Genomic DNA, 17731 nt, shown 5'->3' with positions numbered 1-17731 from the left:
TATAACTTAAGGCGGCCTTTAAATTAACTGAAACGGCTCCCTGTTTGTGGGCGGCAGCATAATATGATTGACAATCCTGTGGACCAATGAGGATGCTCCTTGAAGCTGAACCCCTTGACGCATCTAGAACTTTCTGTATTTCAGCCAATGGGCAGGCACGTCGAAATCTACGCACATTTTTTTAACAATGCTGTTGTAAATAAACGAATGACAGAGGCACTGCTGATAGTAAAATTGCTCCCATAATATATCGTCGATACGGATAGACGTTACTCGAATGTGTATCAAGGTAAATAAGCTTTAACGTCATCTATCTGATGGCAAATCGTATAGAGTCATACAGCAGCTATCAGCATAGCTATAGCGTGATAAGTAACGTTAACTGAATGACAAAGCAATGTTAGATTAGCTGCTAGTAGTAATGCTAATGCTAACTGCTCACATTATCAAGTCAATTTAGCTCTGTGCAAAAATCCGTAATGCCGTTATTTCACTGTAGTTAAACGAGGTTACGACGTCGCCGTGGAAAATAAACTTTACCGTTATTCTGCTCTCGGTAACCTCCCATTGGACGTTAACACAGCTGTCGGTTTTTGATAATAAGCGCGAGCTAGCGTTAAAGGTACACCTATAACATATAATGTTTAGACTTGACTTATCGTGTACAATGTCGCCCTATGCAATAAAGTTCTCTTTGTCTAAACTGGTGTAAGCCCTCCCGAAAGTGACATTGGAATGTGCTTTTGTCCTGTTTCGCAGCCTTGCGTCGCTACGTTGATGTCATTCCCACCTGCCAGTTTGCTGCCAGCCACTAAAGTCCGACTGTGTCGACCAGCACAGGCAGCTGGTGGCCGATGCCACGGGCTCGACCTACCGAGAGAAGGGGACTATCAACCTCAGAAAAAGCTACCAAGTTGGCCTTAACAGACTTTGCTTCTTCCCCTATTGCTTTTGGACTGAATAGGGAGAGCCTGTGGACTCACCAACTGTAAAGATTGTCATGTCCGATTTAAGTAAGGAGGTGGTGGATTTGGTTTGGGGGAGACCTTCAAGTGGAGGAGTGTCTGCCTCCATCTTCCGTAGATGGGCCCAAGGTATGAGGCTTTGTTTCTGAAAAATATTATGAATTTTATATATATATATATATATAATAAAATATGAAGTTTTGTTGCAAAACTGGATATACACTCCAAACCAGGGTTGATCACCCACGTAAAGTTAAGAGCAAAGTGTACCCATATTTGGATTCTAAGGTAGGTATCCTTCCGATAGGTCTTCCTCTCCAATTGAAGGTCAGATAAGTAGAAAAATCCTCTTCTAGTCGTTGTGGCTTTGTATGAATATTGCCCGGATCATTCCTTTGCCAGAGTTTATCCAGTGGTCTTCAATCCAAGCATGCATGCACCTGTGGCTTTTTAATGTTTGCACGGTATAGTGTCTAAAAGCACGACCCTTATTTGTTATTTATTGTAAAGGTTTTTTAAGGTTGTCTCAACTGTGTCTTTATTACAGGATTTGTTTTTTGTGAGAATGAACATACAGCACTGGAGCAGTTTGAAGGCGGGCCGTGCGCGGTCCTTGCACCGGTACAGGTATGGTCTAACAACTTTTCAGTATCATCAGGGTCTAATATCAATTTCCCATTGAATATTTTCCATGTTGTTTGTTTACAGGCTTTCATCCTAAAGAACATTCTCTTCAACAGAGACAGTTCCAACTGGAAACAGATGACAGGTAGATTGTGCACAGGGTGTGCTCTTGTTTGATACAGTTGTATGGTTTGTTATGTTATGCATCTTTTTTGTCTATCTGTTAGAGGAGGAGCAAAAAAACGCACTGTGTTCCACGCTGAGTGAAATCCTGGAGTTGGCCTGCTCCAGCCCTTCCACAGGGCTCTGCCTGGTGACCTGGGCCAAGGGACAAGGCCCACAAACTAGCACACACAATAACACACAGACACAGTCTCAACCGCAGGACATACAAGTGCCAGAGAGCAGCCAGCCCCCACCAGAACAGCAACCCAGTGAGTCCAGCAAGATGTTGACGGTGTACAAATATGTTCTTGCTGAACCATTTGTCAGTTTGTAGTTGTATTTCGTGCCGTGCTCTTATGTTACCGTGTATGTGTGTTTTTAATGTGTCTAGCTGCCTTGGCTGCTGAAGACCTTGGTTTTGAGCAATTCCACAGTGCCCTCCAGTAAGTTACTGCAGATAACACCTTGTACTATATATTTATACTTTTATCTGTCTCCATCCAAGTTGGTAATCTTGCCATGAGGTAATACTTATGGTTTCTTTGGGGGATGAACACCCCACAAATCCTTGTTTTACCATTTCCGTTATGCAGTAGTGGGACAGATGACTTCATATTTCTCTGATTAGTGTCAGCCAAGGGAATGGGATGTATTTTGATTTAATCTAGTCTCCCAGAACTGGCTTTCACATTAAATTGGTTATTTCACTCTCACAATTTAGTGACTCTGCACCTTCAGTGATTGTATATATTTTTTAACTATAAATTAAATCTTCTCCCAACCCTTATAGCACCCTGTTATCAGTCACATACACACAGGTTAAGTGTATTTAAGGCTGCTTTGGCCAGAATAAATACTGATATTTCATCACACAGCATATTAGCAGCCAAGACCAGTGTCAGCAAAAAGTGATGCTGACACAGTAATGTGCAAGACTGACAACTCCACTTGCAAGCTTTCCAGGCTGGCGCAAAAGGGAGGAGTTGCTCCAAATAGACATTCAATATTTCTTTGTCCTCTGATGCATTTAATCGATTTCTTCCCAATTGTTAAAGTTATTTTTTACCAAGAGGACATGACAAATACAATTTAATACATCAGTGTCATTGACCCAACTGATCTTTCATATTTTGGGTGTTCCATCTATTAACCTGACATTTGTTCCCATCCTGCAGCAAGCGGAGTGTAATGTCAGTGTCAAGTCTCAGAGAGGAGGTGTTGTCGCTCTACCACACCTGGAGGGGGTGCTGTGGAGTCCTGCTATTCCTCTATTCAGTTATCCTCACCAAGGTAAAGAAAAAGCTATATAGAGAGATGAATATAGATACTGAATAGTAGAATATTTCTGGAAATACTGATATTGGTTATCACTGATAGCGTGTTTATTCAGTAATTTGATTGAAAACCAAATAAGACGTTTTTGGAGAAATTGCTGTGGGCAATATGATTTTGACATTTATTAGTTGCCTTTTTAGTTTGTTTTTATTTCTCCATTTCTTTTGTGTAGCATCAATGTTCAAATACACAAAGAATGATGCAGACATCTCTTCTGTGCAGGGCATAGAGAATATAAAAAATGAGATCCAAGACACAATGGAGCCTCTCATTGACCCTGTGCATGGCCATGGCAGGTATTACACCTTTCTACACCTTGTTCCCCATCTGCTAGAATTGCACAAAAAAGTCATTGCAAGTTATTTTTGTTTTTGTGGTTATGTTGTGTTGGATGAACTCTGGATATGTCCTGTCTATCTTTTCAGTCAGAGTCTGGTGAACCTCCTTGTAACGGGCCATGCTGTCTCTAATGTCTGGGATGGAGACAGGGAGTGCTCTGGCATGAGTAAGACTTCCACAAAGTCACTGCAACCACACAAACAATATATCATAGAACTTAGTTTTGTAGTAACAGATTTGAACTTATCCACCGCAAGGAAACAAATTACACATACTCAATGCACAAATACATGTCAATTTGATGTAATTTAACAAATTATTTTTTTTCTTTGTCATCCTAGAACTGCATGGTATTCATGAACAAGCATCAGTTGGTTTCCTCACACTTATGGAATCTCTCCGCTACTGCAAGGTACAGACGCATAACATGCAGAAGTATGAGAAAGTTGTTTGGCCATGAAAGATTGTTCTTTTTTTTTTAAGAAGACTTATTAACCTAATTGACCCATTAATAGAGACTTCCGCACTATAAACAGGGAGATTGCTCGGAAAAAAACAAATAAATGCTTACTGTTATTTGTGACTCCAAGATGTGGGAAATTAAACAGGGAACGCTACTGTGTGAAAATTGTGCTGTGTTTGGAGACCCAAAATACTGTAAATCCTCCTACTCCTTCTCACTATTTTATTTTCTGGCACACATGCACTAATTAAAATAAAGTCTTTATAGTTACATGTGATGTGACATATTCATCTTGCAAACAGGAATTATTTTGAGAAATTGGAATTCATTTATCATTGCCAAAATAAGTAAGCTAAAAATAATAAATAAAAATAAAAGAGGGATTTAAGAGACCAACTCTTATCAAATAAGGAAAGGTATTCTAGTATGTGTGCTGCTCAAGCATTTGGTGTGTAGTTCATTGAAATCATGTTAACATTGATGATATCCATTTTGACCGGAGAGTTATTATGCTGCTCGTACACTGAGCCATGGCATCTTTGTACTTGATGAAAAGACTTGTGTCAATCCGTTTAACAATGATTGATTCCTGATAAAAATGACAGAATATAGACACTCATTACACATTCCTTCATTGTGTTTGTTTCAGGTCGGAACATTCCTCAAGTCTCCAAAGTTCCCAATTTGGATCCTTGGCAGTGAAACTCACCTCTCTGTGTTTTTTTCCAAGGCAAGTTCAATGCACTCATACATAATAAACATATTTCACTTAAAAAGACACCGTACGTGTGGTGAGCCAGTCCCCTCAGCAGCCTGGAAAACCCAAAAATGCAATGTGCTTGATCAATTTAATATAGTGCAGATCAGATATCAATGTGGAGAATAAATAGAGGAAGAATAGGAGGGGAGGGGAAATGAGTGCAGGAGATAGTCATATATGGCCTGTGCTGATCTTGCGTTTTTTCAGCTATCCAGCATTGGAGCCAAGTGCATACAAGAAACTAATTTACAGGAAAATACACAATTTAAGTTTCTCAACCATCTGTGATCAACTAAACAATGTGGTCATTACATTTGACAATAATGTAAACCGCTGAATTTTAGCTCCAGCGGGAGCGTCCATTTCCAGGATACACTGTCAGGTTAATTTCAACCATAAGGATCACACATCACACACTTGTTCATGAAAACAGCACTCAGGAAATTATTAACAAGCAGCCCTCTAGCGTATTCTCTTATTATTGAGAAACAATAATAATAGCATCAAATGAAGAGACTCGCTGCAGATTTACTGTTGAAAATGAGATCAATGTCAAAAAGGAGTTGTTAAAAGAAAATATACTACATTTTGAGGTTGGCTTTAAAACGGTCTGAGATCAAGTTAATAAGGGCCGCAGTCTAAATGACTGCTCCATTCAAGTATTTGCATTCTGGATGCTTCTGTTTGACATTCGTGAGAATTTGTGCTGCATAACTCAATCTTGTATCTTTTTGTGAAAGACTGATGCAAGAAACAAAAAACAGGTTTATGTCCATCAAAATGCAGGAAAAAATCAGTGTGTCTCTGCACTCTGAAAGGAGGAGCTCTTCTCCTACACAGCACCAACTCAAGTATGCACCAAGCCGCAGTTGCCCAGTGTGCACTCAGACAAGCATGTTCATCTCTATCGCTGACCATCTAGCATGTTCACATGGCTGTAGCCTGTGAGGTGCGCTGCAAGGATTGCTTGCAGCAAATTGATTCTCCCTGCTGTCGCACAAATGGCACCAGAGAGGCAGAAAAATCCACTGCAATCATCTGCATCATAACGCCACACCCTTAATACACTATTGATTAAAAGCTCAGTTACATGCATTAAACTCTAGCCTGCGAGGCGAGTAGATCAGTTGGCTCAGTGATGAGCCAAAGTCGTCATGCATTCGCTGATGAGCAGATTTGCAGATTGCTACAACTCCTCAGCCACTAGTGACATGTTCACATATACACACACATTCCAGAGCGCAGGGAACCTAATCCTGGTGTGTGTGTGTGTGTGTGTGTGTGTGTGTGTGTGTGTGTGTGTGTGTGTGTGTGTGTGTGTGTGTGTGTGTGTGTGTGTGTGTGTGTGTGTGTGTGTGTGTGTGTGTGTGTGTGTGTGTGTGTGTGTGTGTGTGTGTGTGTGTGTGTGTGTGTGTGTGTGTGTGTGTGTGTGTGTGTGTGTGTGTGTGTGTGTGTGGGGCTTCAGGTGGATGGCTTCCTGGAGGGAATGTGATTCCAGAGTTCCCATCTGGATCCATTTGTCCCATTGGAGACTGGGAACACACACACACACATATGCATGAACTGACGTACGTGGCTGACGTAACAGCGTGCCGCCTCTAAAACTTTGAGCCCAAGCCAAGGGGGGAAGACACAGGGCGAGGGCGGTCTGCTGGGGGGGGTGGCGCACTCAGTGTGACCCTTACCAGGGCTAATTTGAAACACACTGAGATTTCCCAGGCTTGGTGATACAAAAATACACGCTAACTGGTTATATAGCTTTTAGCTCTGATAAAGAGCCATCCCCACAAAAGCCGAAAACCTGATCCCTGCTTCTGATGTGTCAGCGGCTCCTTCTGTCTGCCATTGGGGACGGGTGTGTATTCCCACGAGTCGCTGTCAGTGTGTGACTGTGGCTTTCAGACCATCAGCTTAATGGCATTAGTGTTTTTATCTAATCTACCTACACAAAAGCTATTCCGCCAACTCTGATCCCTACCCACAACTCCCCCCATATTATCTATCCTCTCTTGTATTTGTGTGTGTGTGTGTGTGTGTGTGTGTGTGTGTGTGAGAGTGTATAATGGCACGTAATGGGATCTGTTTTTGGACAAGTTTCTGAGACGCCATAGGAAAGTGAGCAAGGGGGAAGAGGGATGGGTGATTTATGAGACATATCATGCAATGTGTTATTAAAAAGGATTCTTTCGCTCTTCCTTTCCCTGTTCCTGCATTGGAGAAAAAACTATCCACTCCAGGGTGCAGCAGGTTGGATGCTCAAGTAAAGGTTTCCCTTGGGCACCTCAACCATCCTCTTCAGATTATTAGTCCCTCATGGGGAGGAAGGAGGAGGAAAGGAAGTAGAATGGAAGGATGCACTTTAAAGAGCGTTGCAGTGGTCACTCGGGAAAGGAGGGGGGTTGATCCTCCTGTTAAAGTTCTTGTTGCTCTTTACTCTCTCCTCTCTCCTCACAGAATGATGAGGTTCACAGGCTGTGTCTCTGTTTGTCAAGGGAGTAACGTGCATGCGTGTACAGTAGTCACGTTCTGGTTTGGTAATTAGAGTGAGCGAGAGAGAGAGAGAGAGGCTGTGTGTCTTCTGTGTGTCAAACTCCTGTCTGCAAAATGTCCCTCATGTGCTGGCAAGGACCAGGAACCTAAAATGCATATTGCGCAGACACCCTTACTGGAGGTCAGTTTTCTCAGTCCGGCTTTATTGGCAGAAATAAAGTAATGGTTTTGCCCGTGATACCAATACTAGAAGAATATCTCCATGAAAAAGTACTTAAGTAGATTAAGTATACATTGGATCACTGCTCGTCAGCGGGTATTTGAGTTAAGTGAAGTTAATCCCGAGCTAGCAAGAGAATCTTAGTTTAGAACAAACAATGTTTTCCAATGGTCCATATTGATTAACTATTTATACAGCAGAATGTGAAGAAGATAATCGGACTGTACGTTACAATTGCTACTTTGGACATGATCAATTTGAAAATGATGAAATTTATATCATCATTTAAACACAATAGCAGCCAGGGAATTTACATACAGTAATACCGTAAATGTAATGCTTCCGCTGTACTGAAAGGCAGCCGGAACAAGTTTTTGCTTTCTGTTATAGAAGATTACTTTCTGTCCTTTGTAAGATACGAGGGTGCGGGCTCACACACACACACCGAGTCACAAAGCGGAGAAGATTACAGTCATTAATAATCTGTGACAGGTCAGACCATGGTCATTGTAGTGATATGAAAAGCTGTCTGTTTCAGTGTGTGTATGCTGTATTATTCTTCCTTTCCCCATGTGTGTCGTTTTCTGTTATAGGACCCATCATTACGCTGTGTAACTATCCACTGGTGTTGCTTCTCTTTTATGATGAGCCACAGTCTTTGTCATCGTAGACAGCTCCATAAATCACTACTTTTGTACTGTCGCTCACACCTGAAACACACACACACAATACATTAGATACTTCAGACACTCCTTTTTTTTTTTTAGCAAGAGAGATTTTCCTTTTGTTTTCGTAATCACATGTGAAACTATAAGTTTGGGAAAAAAATAAACGCATAGTCTCTAGATTCCACACACTCAGACTCCCTCTTGAGTGTCCTCCTCGGCCTGTCATGTTGTGTGTCTGTCGCTGCCTGCTAGAAACAAGGCCGGAAACACTGTCCGAGCCTTTTGCTTTGTTGTCTTGAAACTGATCCCTTCAGGCGCACTCTATGGCCACTCAGAGCCTCTCAGCACAAACAATGGCTCTTTAGCTGGACCGGAGGGAAAGGGAGAGTAATTCTAGTGAAGTACTATGCCTACCTGTCTTGTCTGAAGTACCTACCTGCAAGATCAGATAAGGGGAGGGGGGGGAAGGCAGGCTGAGGGGCGGGCGAGAATGGAAGAAAAAGTCGTCAAGCGTTGGAAATTCTCAAAGTGTAGAAGCTACTTAACAGAGGAAAAAGAGTGCACAAAAGGTTGGGATTTGGCAAGGCAAAGAAAAGGCCTAGAGGGGATGTCAACCCCAAAGAGCCCCGGAGTCTCGTGGGAAGAGAGCAACAGCAGGGCAGATGGCTACGCTTCTTTATCTAGGAGGGTGTCCTGCAGGAAATCTGGTCTGACAATAACAAAATGCAGGACGGAGACTCGTGAGCAAATTGAGAAAATATTAAGGGGGTAAAGGGTTTTTGCCAAAAAGTCACATAATTTACTCTATTGCTGATAAGCCGTCCTTTTTTGAGTGTGTGTTTCATCGTACTACATCTCTGTGTGAGTGTGACTTAGAGAACGCGGTGCCTGCTCGTATGGGAGTCCAAGCAAACAGCCCTTCAGCAGGGGACAGGCCTGATCATCGCGGAGTCTCCCTTAAACAGACACGCGTGCTGTAACACAGTGGGATTGGGAGGATAGAAAATGTGGGGCCGTGAAAACACACACACACACACACACCCCTTCCCTGTGGAGTGTGTTCGCTCCATGGCATGTTTTCTAACTCAGCGGCATCTTCCTTAGGCCTCTCGTAAAAACATAGATCAAACACAGCCAGGCAGACAGACACACACACACACACACACACACACAATGACGTCACTGCTCCACCATTGTGTAGGTTTGCGCACGGTGCCGTGCCCACACATGGTTTGCCTTTCCAATGTGCTCATTAGCCTGATATTATTGTCCTCTGTAAACTATCTGTAATGTCATGTTTTAAGTTGTTTCCTTGGTCGATGACCACTTGCGAGTGTTTGTCTTCTGTAGAGTGTCACCATCTTGTAGCTGTGCGGTGAGCGTGTGATTTATCTCGCTCTGGCAGATAATAAATTGTTGTAAGCAAGTTTTGTTTCAAAAGACTTCCAGTAGCACCATTGCATTTGGCAGCCTAAGATGGATTGGCTGCTCATCACCTTGGGAAGAGATGCACGTTTTCTCGGGTCAGATTTATGGTTTTTTAAATGTAAGTTTATTTCTATCAAAACAACTTGCGTTTAGGGGCTTTTCTGCCAATCCCACATTTATGTATGTTTGTCCTTTGGATGCAGTCAACCGCAACGGCAGTTTTTTAAAGTTTTTTTTTCTTCTACTTCCCAATGCACCAAAATGTCTACCTAATGACAAATCTAACGTCAGATTTATGGAGCCTGTAATGTTCACACACACCAAGGCTCCAGACAACAGTGTGTGAGCGCGTGGTCTTCACAGGCCTGTGCCGTTTTTTTCTTTGCATCTGTAGCGCTGGCAGCTGGGAGTCATCTCGCTCTCGCTGTCTCCCTCGCTCTCCCTCCCTGAGTAAGCCTTGAATATGTTAGTAAGTGGACCCTGAAACCCAAGCAGGCTGCGTGAATATGTGGCTCGAGCGTTAATAAAGGAGATGAGAAGTCTTCATTTGCTTTCTAAAAACATTGTGTGTTGTTACAACTCTACGTCGTCATAAATACACTCCTGCAGTCGTAAAGGAGAAGAGTGAGAACTCTGAATCATCTAATCATGATGATGATGATGATGATGATGATGGTGTGTGTGTGATGGATGGATACGGCTGAGATGGATACGGCTGAGTAACCATCTCTTTGAGAAGTATCTAATTTCATCCATCTCCTTCATGAAATGGTAGTATCATACATTTTAAGGAACTATCAGGCCCTTGCATTCGTTGTCATTGTTTGATTGCAGTGTGGACAGAAAGTGATGGTCATTCAGCTTTTAAAGATAAAAGATATCACATTTTGCTCAAAATAAGTGCTGAACTTTGCCCAACACAAACCCGAGAATTCAAAATCTTCCCACCAAATCCAAAAGTAAAATGTCAAAAAGGTCATGATCAAAAGCGTTCCTCCTGCCTGTCTCATCTGTATTTATTTATTTATTGGTTCAGTGTAATTTATATCAACAGTTTATTTTGAGTGTCTTTTAATGTTGTTTCACTCAGTTGCCCAATTTAATTGATTTCCTACTCTAATAGATGATCTGACTAGCAGTGTAGAGAGAACCCTGACATCTTCATTTAATCATCTACATCATTGGCCAGTCTAAAGGGGCATCAGCCTCCTCTTCATGCACATACACACCGTCATTTCTAATCTGCCTGCCAGCACTGCTCGTTCTGAACTTCCACAACAAACAAACACGGCAGAGCTTGTCATAAATCAACGGTTGTATATGTAAGACTCAATTTCCTGATTGTGTGTTTGGAGTGAAAACAGGCCGTCTAACTTTATCAGCAGATCAGTTAATAACCCGTGCCATTCTGGTGATTGCCCCGGCCCCTTGGATTACAAACCCGCACACAACACGCTACTCGTAGCGGCACAACGATGGCTTTTCTGTTTCAGCACTGATGGAGCCACATTGTTCACTATGCTATCATAACTTATCCAATGGCCCTTCTCCTCCTGTTACTCTCTTCCCCGTCGCCCCATTTTAGCCACAAATGACTGTGTGGGGACTTTTGGGTCGTACCTCTTTAATCACACCTTTTGCGAGTTCTCTCCCTCATGAATTGTTTCTCCCTCCTTGTAGGAGATGTCCCTGGTGGGTCCAGAGTCTCCATCCGAACAGGCGAGGAGGGTCTTCCAGTCATTTGATCCCGAAGGTAGTGAACAAGCGTTTGTGTCATCATTTAATATTAACACACTTGTTTTTATAGACCTTCTCATGCCGTCCTTATGGCAATCCTGGCAAACAGAAGTACTTTGATTAATCCAAACTTTCACTCGCACAAAGCTGCACACACTGAGAAAACATTGTCCTGGGCGTGTTGTTTTACTCTTCCCTTCTTCCTGGTTGAGCATTGTTTTTGCTCTTCCGGCAGAACAAGGGTGTGCGTCTCTCCCTTCATCTCCACTGTTGATGTTTAGGTTGGTGAGATCAGCTCCTCTCACAGCTGAGTCAACCATCTCGCTCCTTGTTTCCTCAACCGACTTTCTCCTTACTCCCAGGTGGTTGGGCTTAAAGGCGAGGCGAAGGAAACGGGAAGGGACACGATGACAGTCAAAATTGAAAGAGAAGCTATACTGCCATGTTAGATTAAGTGAAAGTCCAAAGTCATTCATGGCGCATCAAGATTAGTGTGTGAAGTTTGCAAGTAATAATGAGCACAAAAGAATCATTTAGTCTCATCAGCTGTTTTGTAACGTCTTTCCTCCGCTGTCGAGAGGAGGAAGAGATGCAGCGATGTTGGGGGTTGTATTCAAGACACGAGCATGTCCAGCTAGAAAATCACACTCTTCACGCAGCTATCTGCGCTACGAGGGGTTCCAGCTGAGACTCCCCAGTCGTTTCACATACATTCATTGTTTTCATGATGAAATGAAGGGTGCTGTTCTCTGTCGCCATGAAAACCTTATTCATGTGCAGGCTTCTAGGACCAACAGCTGATCTGTGTCTAGTGCAAAAGGATGTTAGAATAAGATTAATCCTACCAGCTCAAAGCGGTCATTTCTCAAAAACAAATTAGACCCGACCGTCCCCCTTATTCCTCCCCTTTGATCTCCATCTGTCTTTTTCTATTACACATGATACAGCTTTGCACATTCTCAAATCTGCTAGGACATTCTGCAAGCCATATGGTAATTTCCCAAACACACGTACACACATACCCAAAGGGTGCGTGGACTACAGTAGATGCTTCCAGACACATAAATATACATGTATACACACATGCAAGGAGGATGCACCATACGTGGCTTATATATACATATAATATACATCCATATACATATTCACACACTGCAATCTATACACACAGGCTGTAGCCAGCAGCACAGTTGAGTGCGGTGTAAAAAGCCCACAAATCTGCCCGTGTCACATGTGCAGTCAGCAGAGCTCCATGTGTTGTGGAAACGAGGCGCCAGTGACCTTAACACGCACTGCATTGACTCACCACAAATACACGTACAGCAATATTCAATATATTTAAAAGGTAAGATTGAGATGCTTTAGAATTACTCTTCTTCACAACACACACCGGCGGTTTGCATATGTATCTAAACAACAGGTCACGCACACACACAGACAAATCTGTAAATGCCTCGGGCAGAGACAGATGTTAGTGTTTAGAGCTTCTCCTCTCAGGTAAAGCCATCATCACGGCCATGGAATGTGGGCACCCGACAAGGTGTGTGTGTGTGTGTGAGATGTTTTCCTCTTTTTCAAATGAGTTAATTCCCCAAGGCCAGGGATGTAAGTAGTGCTTGTGCCATATGTTTGGGTAAAGGCTTCCCCTGGTTTTCAGCTACAGCCAGTATTTCATGTTCGTTTCGGGGTCAGTCAGTGCATTGCTCTCTTATGTCGCTCTCTCTCTTTCTCTCTTTCTCTTTCTCCAGATAATGGCTTCATCCCAGATTCTCTTCTGGAGGACGTGATGAAAGCCCTTGACCTTGTCTCCGAGCCTGAATAGTAAGTGCTTGCATGTTGGTGGCTGTTGGTGTGTGTGGGGCACCTGTAGAGCTTCTAAAGTTCCAACTCCTAAGTCATGGCCGGGCCAGGTCAGCAGCCCCGTGCTCATGTTTCACTACCAGCCTGCTATAAAGTAAGACCGGAGAGAGCCCACTATAAAACCGCATAAAAAGTCCCCAAAAGAGGCTTAGAGGGAGATCATTAACAGCAGGAAAAAAGACCCAGAGGGAGGAAATGCTTTAAAGTGTGACTTCAAACAGAAGCACAGTCTCCTCTGAGGAACAGTAAGCCCAAGCGCTGCAGCCGTGGGCATCGGCCAAGTAACTGGACCACGGATTTGCTCCGCAGGGCCCCAGATGGCCGATGCATCACAACACAACAAACTGAGTGACTGAATGGATTCCACCGTGTGAAGAAGTAGCATCTTAGTGCTCGGGAGGAGGGAGATTGACTAATGGGGGAATCTAGATTGAATAAATGTGGGGCTTTCATCCCTCATTGAAGAGAAGTGCAAACTGTTGCTTATGATTTCTACATATCCTGTGACCAGTCCAGCTGCTGAGGTGAAACCCTTGACTGCACTCAGAAGAGGTCGAGACACGGCTCATGATTAAAGTCTCCCGATCATTTGCTTGATGTTTGGCAAAGTCTCAGTCAAAAAACAGCTTTGAAAACATGAATACAAATGTTCTTGAACGTTGATATGTGATTTTCTTTTTTTTGTTAAACAACTTTAATCCACTAAAACTGTTATTGCTATCTATATATAGATATATATTAATTATTGATTCTTTAAGAGTCCTTTTCTCTAAAGTTGCTTGCTAGGGGAGCACAATGTTGAAAATAGAACAGCAGGTCTTGCGCCTTTAGGGATTCATGGTGTTGCTCAACAGCACATCGACCAGGGCCCCGGTCGGCTCTGGATGCCGCCCTGCTGCAAATGTTACAAAGAATCAATAGATGGAGAACCCAGCATTGCCTTCCCCCTGTGTCTTATTATAACCCTCACTTCTCTCCCTGCAGCCTTAAAAGGACAATTTGACCAGTCTTTTTTTTATCATAGGGAAATAATAATAACACTGATCTATCGTGAAGGAATGTCTGGACAGAGGTATATTTAGTTGCACCACGGTATTCGTGAAAACATGCAGACACACACCAAAAAACACATCAGAAAAAGAATTGTAAAAGGGATTTGGGTTTCCATACACAACTCATATAAGACCATATTAAGCTGCTTCTCTTTTGAACAGCATATTTCTCTGGATTTGTTGATCTTTACTTTGCTACTTCCCTTTTAATCGCTCTTTTATTTCTGTCTCTGTGCCTTTTCAGTGTCAGTCTGGTGAAGAGCAAACTGGATCCAGAGAATTTGGGCATTATTCTTCTTGGACCGTTCCTGTTGGAGTTTTTCCCTGATCAGGTGTGTGTGTGCGTGCGTGTGCGCGTGCAAGACTTCCAACCCGAAAGATGCAGTCGAAACTATGGACAGAGACTCCACATGCACACACATTGGTGACACTAAAGTCTCTTTCCATAGGTAAATTGCTGTTTTACAAAACAAAGGGTTTTATGCCCCGTGGCGTGGAATGTATGCGTGTGTGTGTTCACCATCACATGGAAGCTTCGTGAAGCAAAGCGGGAGAGGGAGAGGTCCAGGGGAACAGTGTTAAAGTGATCAGGGCTTCGGGGACTCACCGGAGGAACGGCCCCAAGCCGCAAAGAAATTATACTGCCATTAGCCAACTGGACACACACACTCAGACACACGTGGGATTGGGGCGATGGTTAGAGTTTCACATAAAGGCATCTCAACCCGGGAAGCTGGACACACTCCCTATTAGCGTACTGCACCTTGAAGCCAATGTCATTGGAAGTGTTTTGGCTCAATGTCGTTGTTCGGATGTGTTTGTAGTGTTGGCGGTTGTCTGGTAATTGGAGTTGGGGTTTCATTTCCCTGTACAAAAACACACACACACACACACAAGTTTAAATTGAACACAAGGGATTTAACATGAAGCTTTGGTTGCAGGCAGAGATGTGTCTGCTTTATTTTCTTTCAGTTCAGAAATGTTCTGCTCCTGGGGTTCTTTACCTCCTTTTCTGTGAGAGCAGACACTCCAACAATATCTCATGTTTTACAATCTACCCGTGTCTCAGGATTCAGGAATCCCAGACTCATTCCCCGTCTACCACTACAACGGACTCAAACAGTCCAACCACAACGAGAAGGTAAGACACTTCATGTTGGTCATAGCGACTGATGGTGATTCTTTGTCCCCTCTCCCTGCCTGCTGCTCTTCTTCCCTTCCTGTCATGACTCGTGAACTCAAACGCACACACACACACACACACACATAAACAATAAGGAAACGGTAGCTATTGCAAGCCTAATAGCCTGTCTGTCCATCCCAAAACCTCAGCTTAGCCTCCTATTACTCCATGGAGATTCGCTTTGATAAATGTTCAAACTCTGGCCTATTAAGTAGGCTTAGTTTGATGGATGGTTGTCATAGGAGGCAGTTGGTGGCTGTGCAAAAACAAAAGTTACTCAGGAATATCACTTTCTTCATCTGTTAGCTTAGTCTAGGTTGTAAAGCAGAGTTTTTCCATACATCTCTCTGAAAATGTAGGAATGTCCCCACGCACAACCCCCCCCCCCCCCCCACACACACACACACGCATATATGCACATGGCATCAGACCCCTATCAGGTTAGGGATGGCAATTCCATTCCCATAGCTCCAGATGGGAATAACAGACTTGTGTGTGTGGTTACTTTACCTCTATCCCTGGCATCTAATCTAACCCCTTGACCTTTTCAGAAGAAAAATGGCTGGCAGTGTTTCAATGTGGGTGTTTAGTGTTTACTTAACTGTGTGTGTGTGTGTGTGTGTGTGTGTGTGTGTGTGTGTGCGCGTGTGCTCGCTCAGGTGGAATACGTAGAAGGAACGGCTTTGGTTCTGGGTTTTGAGGACCCCATGGTGCGGACGGACGACACTCCGGTCAAGCGCTGCCTACAGACCAGGTGGCCCTACATCGAGCTCCTGTGGACCACCGACCGCTCCCCATCACTGAACTAGCACCCAATCTGTGTGTGTGTGCACGTCTGTGTTTGTGGATGGACCCCTACTGCTCCACACAACACACAGCCCTCTCCAACGTCCCCACTGCACACTCACCCTGAAAGGACAGCAGGTTTCCACTGAGACAACATCAACATATACGATACAGATGAGTGGGAGGTGAGGGGAAGAACACGAGACTGAGAAGAACGCATTGATGGACTTAACATACTTGACTGAGATCCATTCCTCTATTCTCACTCACACATTCCACACAAATTCTATTCTATTCTATTCTTGCTTCTAATTGGCACAGGATGTTGTTGATGTAATTATTTAAAAGAGAAATAAAAAGTGACTGTTTATTATACCACTCTGCTACTGGAGACATCGGAGCAAACCGGTTCAGGGTAAACAACTTGAGCGTGTCGCCAAAAAACGCACACTGAACCCCATGTAAAGCCACTCTACTGTTGATCCAGCTATAGGACTGTTTTAGGGAAAACCTACCAAAGCCTTCCACATTTGAGAACACATACACACTGTAACACCAACTGGTAAGCGTTTACAGCGTAAAAGGGACCAACCCAGACGCATGGAACAGAAGGTTTCTTCATTGTTTTCACTGAGCGGAAGCTTTTGCTGCTCTGTGTGTGCGTGCTTTGTGCAACACACATTAGATGTTCGCCAAGTGTATTTATTATCACACTCAAAGGTTCCGAAATAAACACTTCTTTTGTTCAAATGCTGTGTGGTCTAGTAGCTTTTTTTAAATCGTATATCTTTTCTCTGTTCTCTCTCATAAATATCCTCACATTGACAACCTCATGTTGAGGATGTCAAAGGTCATTATGGTTTTCCCCTACACTAAATCCCATCACATTTTTCATGTCCCCAGAGACTCTAATTCGCTAAATCTCCATGACACTGATGGTGACTTAAGTGTCTCTATGTAAACAGAAAACTGCATAATGTTGTTTGCCAATCATTAAAGTTCCCCAATAGATCCAATTCTAAGTGGTATTAAAGAAGTGGCACGCTGTAAAGGGATAGTACTCTGTTCTGGCACAAGAGCTTTAACTCTGTTTATGCGTTTGTGTTTGTTTATCTGCAGATACTCCGGCTCCAGTATCAGTGCACCGCAGACTTGTGATATTGGCTGAGTGTGTCTAATGGATTTGTCTAATGCAGAAAGGATGTGGACCTACAGTGCGTAGAATATAATGCACTACTGTGCCGACCCGCAGTGAATCTGTGATCGGAGCTCACTGGCAGACGGACCTAACCTGAGGTGTGTGTGTGTGGTAAATCTGTGCATTTATGTGAATGGGATGTCTGAGAATTGACAAAAAGGATTACGGATGAATTGTACACACAAACTGCGCTGCATTAATTAAAACCCTTATTTTCTGGCATTTCCACACACTGAAGCGCATCTGCTCCTTCCTCCATCGTCATCATCCCCATTTCTTCAGATTTACATTGAGTTAAAGTTGAGAAAGAACAGACCCACTTCTTTCTCTCACACAAAAATGATCAGGTAGTATCATGATGTGACAAAGTGAACCAAGTTTGCACAAATGAAATGAAAACAAAGGCGGGAGACATGTTTAATGGAAGTGGTCGACGGAATGATGAATGAACGGATGGA

At 43.2% G+C, this 17731-nt stretch overlaps 1 protein-coding gene across 2 annotated transcripts; it reads left to right on the top strand.

The window, feature by feature from the left end:
* The first annotated feature begins 157 nt into the window (after positions 1–157).
* Positions 158–16819, top strand: mindy3 (MINDY lysine 48 deubiquitinase 3). Of its 2 annotated transcripts, XM_037453928.2 has the most exons (17): positions 158–289; positions 760–1094; positions 1273–1292; positions 1513–1592; positions 1674–1734; positions 1817–2023; positions 2146–2197; positions 2930–3044; positions 3312–3385; positions 3515–3594; positions 3770–3840; positions 4541–4621; positions 11138–11210; positions 12943–13015; positions 14351–14438; positions 15176–15247; positions 15949–16819. In XM_037453928.2, exons 2-17 carry the CDS (start codon positions 1084–1086, stop codon positions 16096–16098), a joined length of 1308 nt encoding a protein of 435 aa, XP_037309825.1. In that variant the 5' UTR covers positions 158–289; positions 760–1083; the 3' UTR covers positions 16099–16819. The 2 variants fall into 2 exon arrangements, with proteins under 2 accessions (XP_037309825.1, XP_037309824.1); XM_037453927.2 differs by lacking the exon at positions 1273–1292.
* The last annotated feature ends 912 nt before the right edge of the window (positions 16820–17731 follow it).

The sequence above is a fragment of the Pungitius pungitius genome, chromosome 11, assembly GCF_949316345.1.
Source record: "Pungitius pungitius chromosome 11, fPunPun2.1, whole genome shotgun sequence".
In the NCBI taxonomy this organism is placed as follows: Eukaryota; Metazoa; Chordata; class Actinopteri; order Perciformes; family Gasterosteidae; genus Pungitius; species Pungitius pungitius.
This window is presented reverse-complemented; position numbering and strand designations above follow the sequence as displayed.

Excerpts from the sequence above, each read along its gene's own strand:
- mindy3 (XM_037453927.2), top strand. The coding sequence starts at position 1,001 with ATGTCCGATTTAAGTAAGGAGGTGGTGGATTTGGTTTGGGGGAGACCT. Across the intron at positions 1,593-1,673 it reads CGGTCCTTGCACCGGTACAG|GCTTTCATCCTAAAGAACAT; the intron begins GTATGGTCTAAC and ends GTTTGTTTACAG. Across the intron at positions 2,024-2,145 it reads CCCACCAGAACAGCAACCCA|CTGCCTTGGCTGCTGAAGAC; the intron begins GTGAGTCCAGCA and ends TAATGTGTCTAG.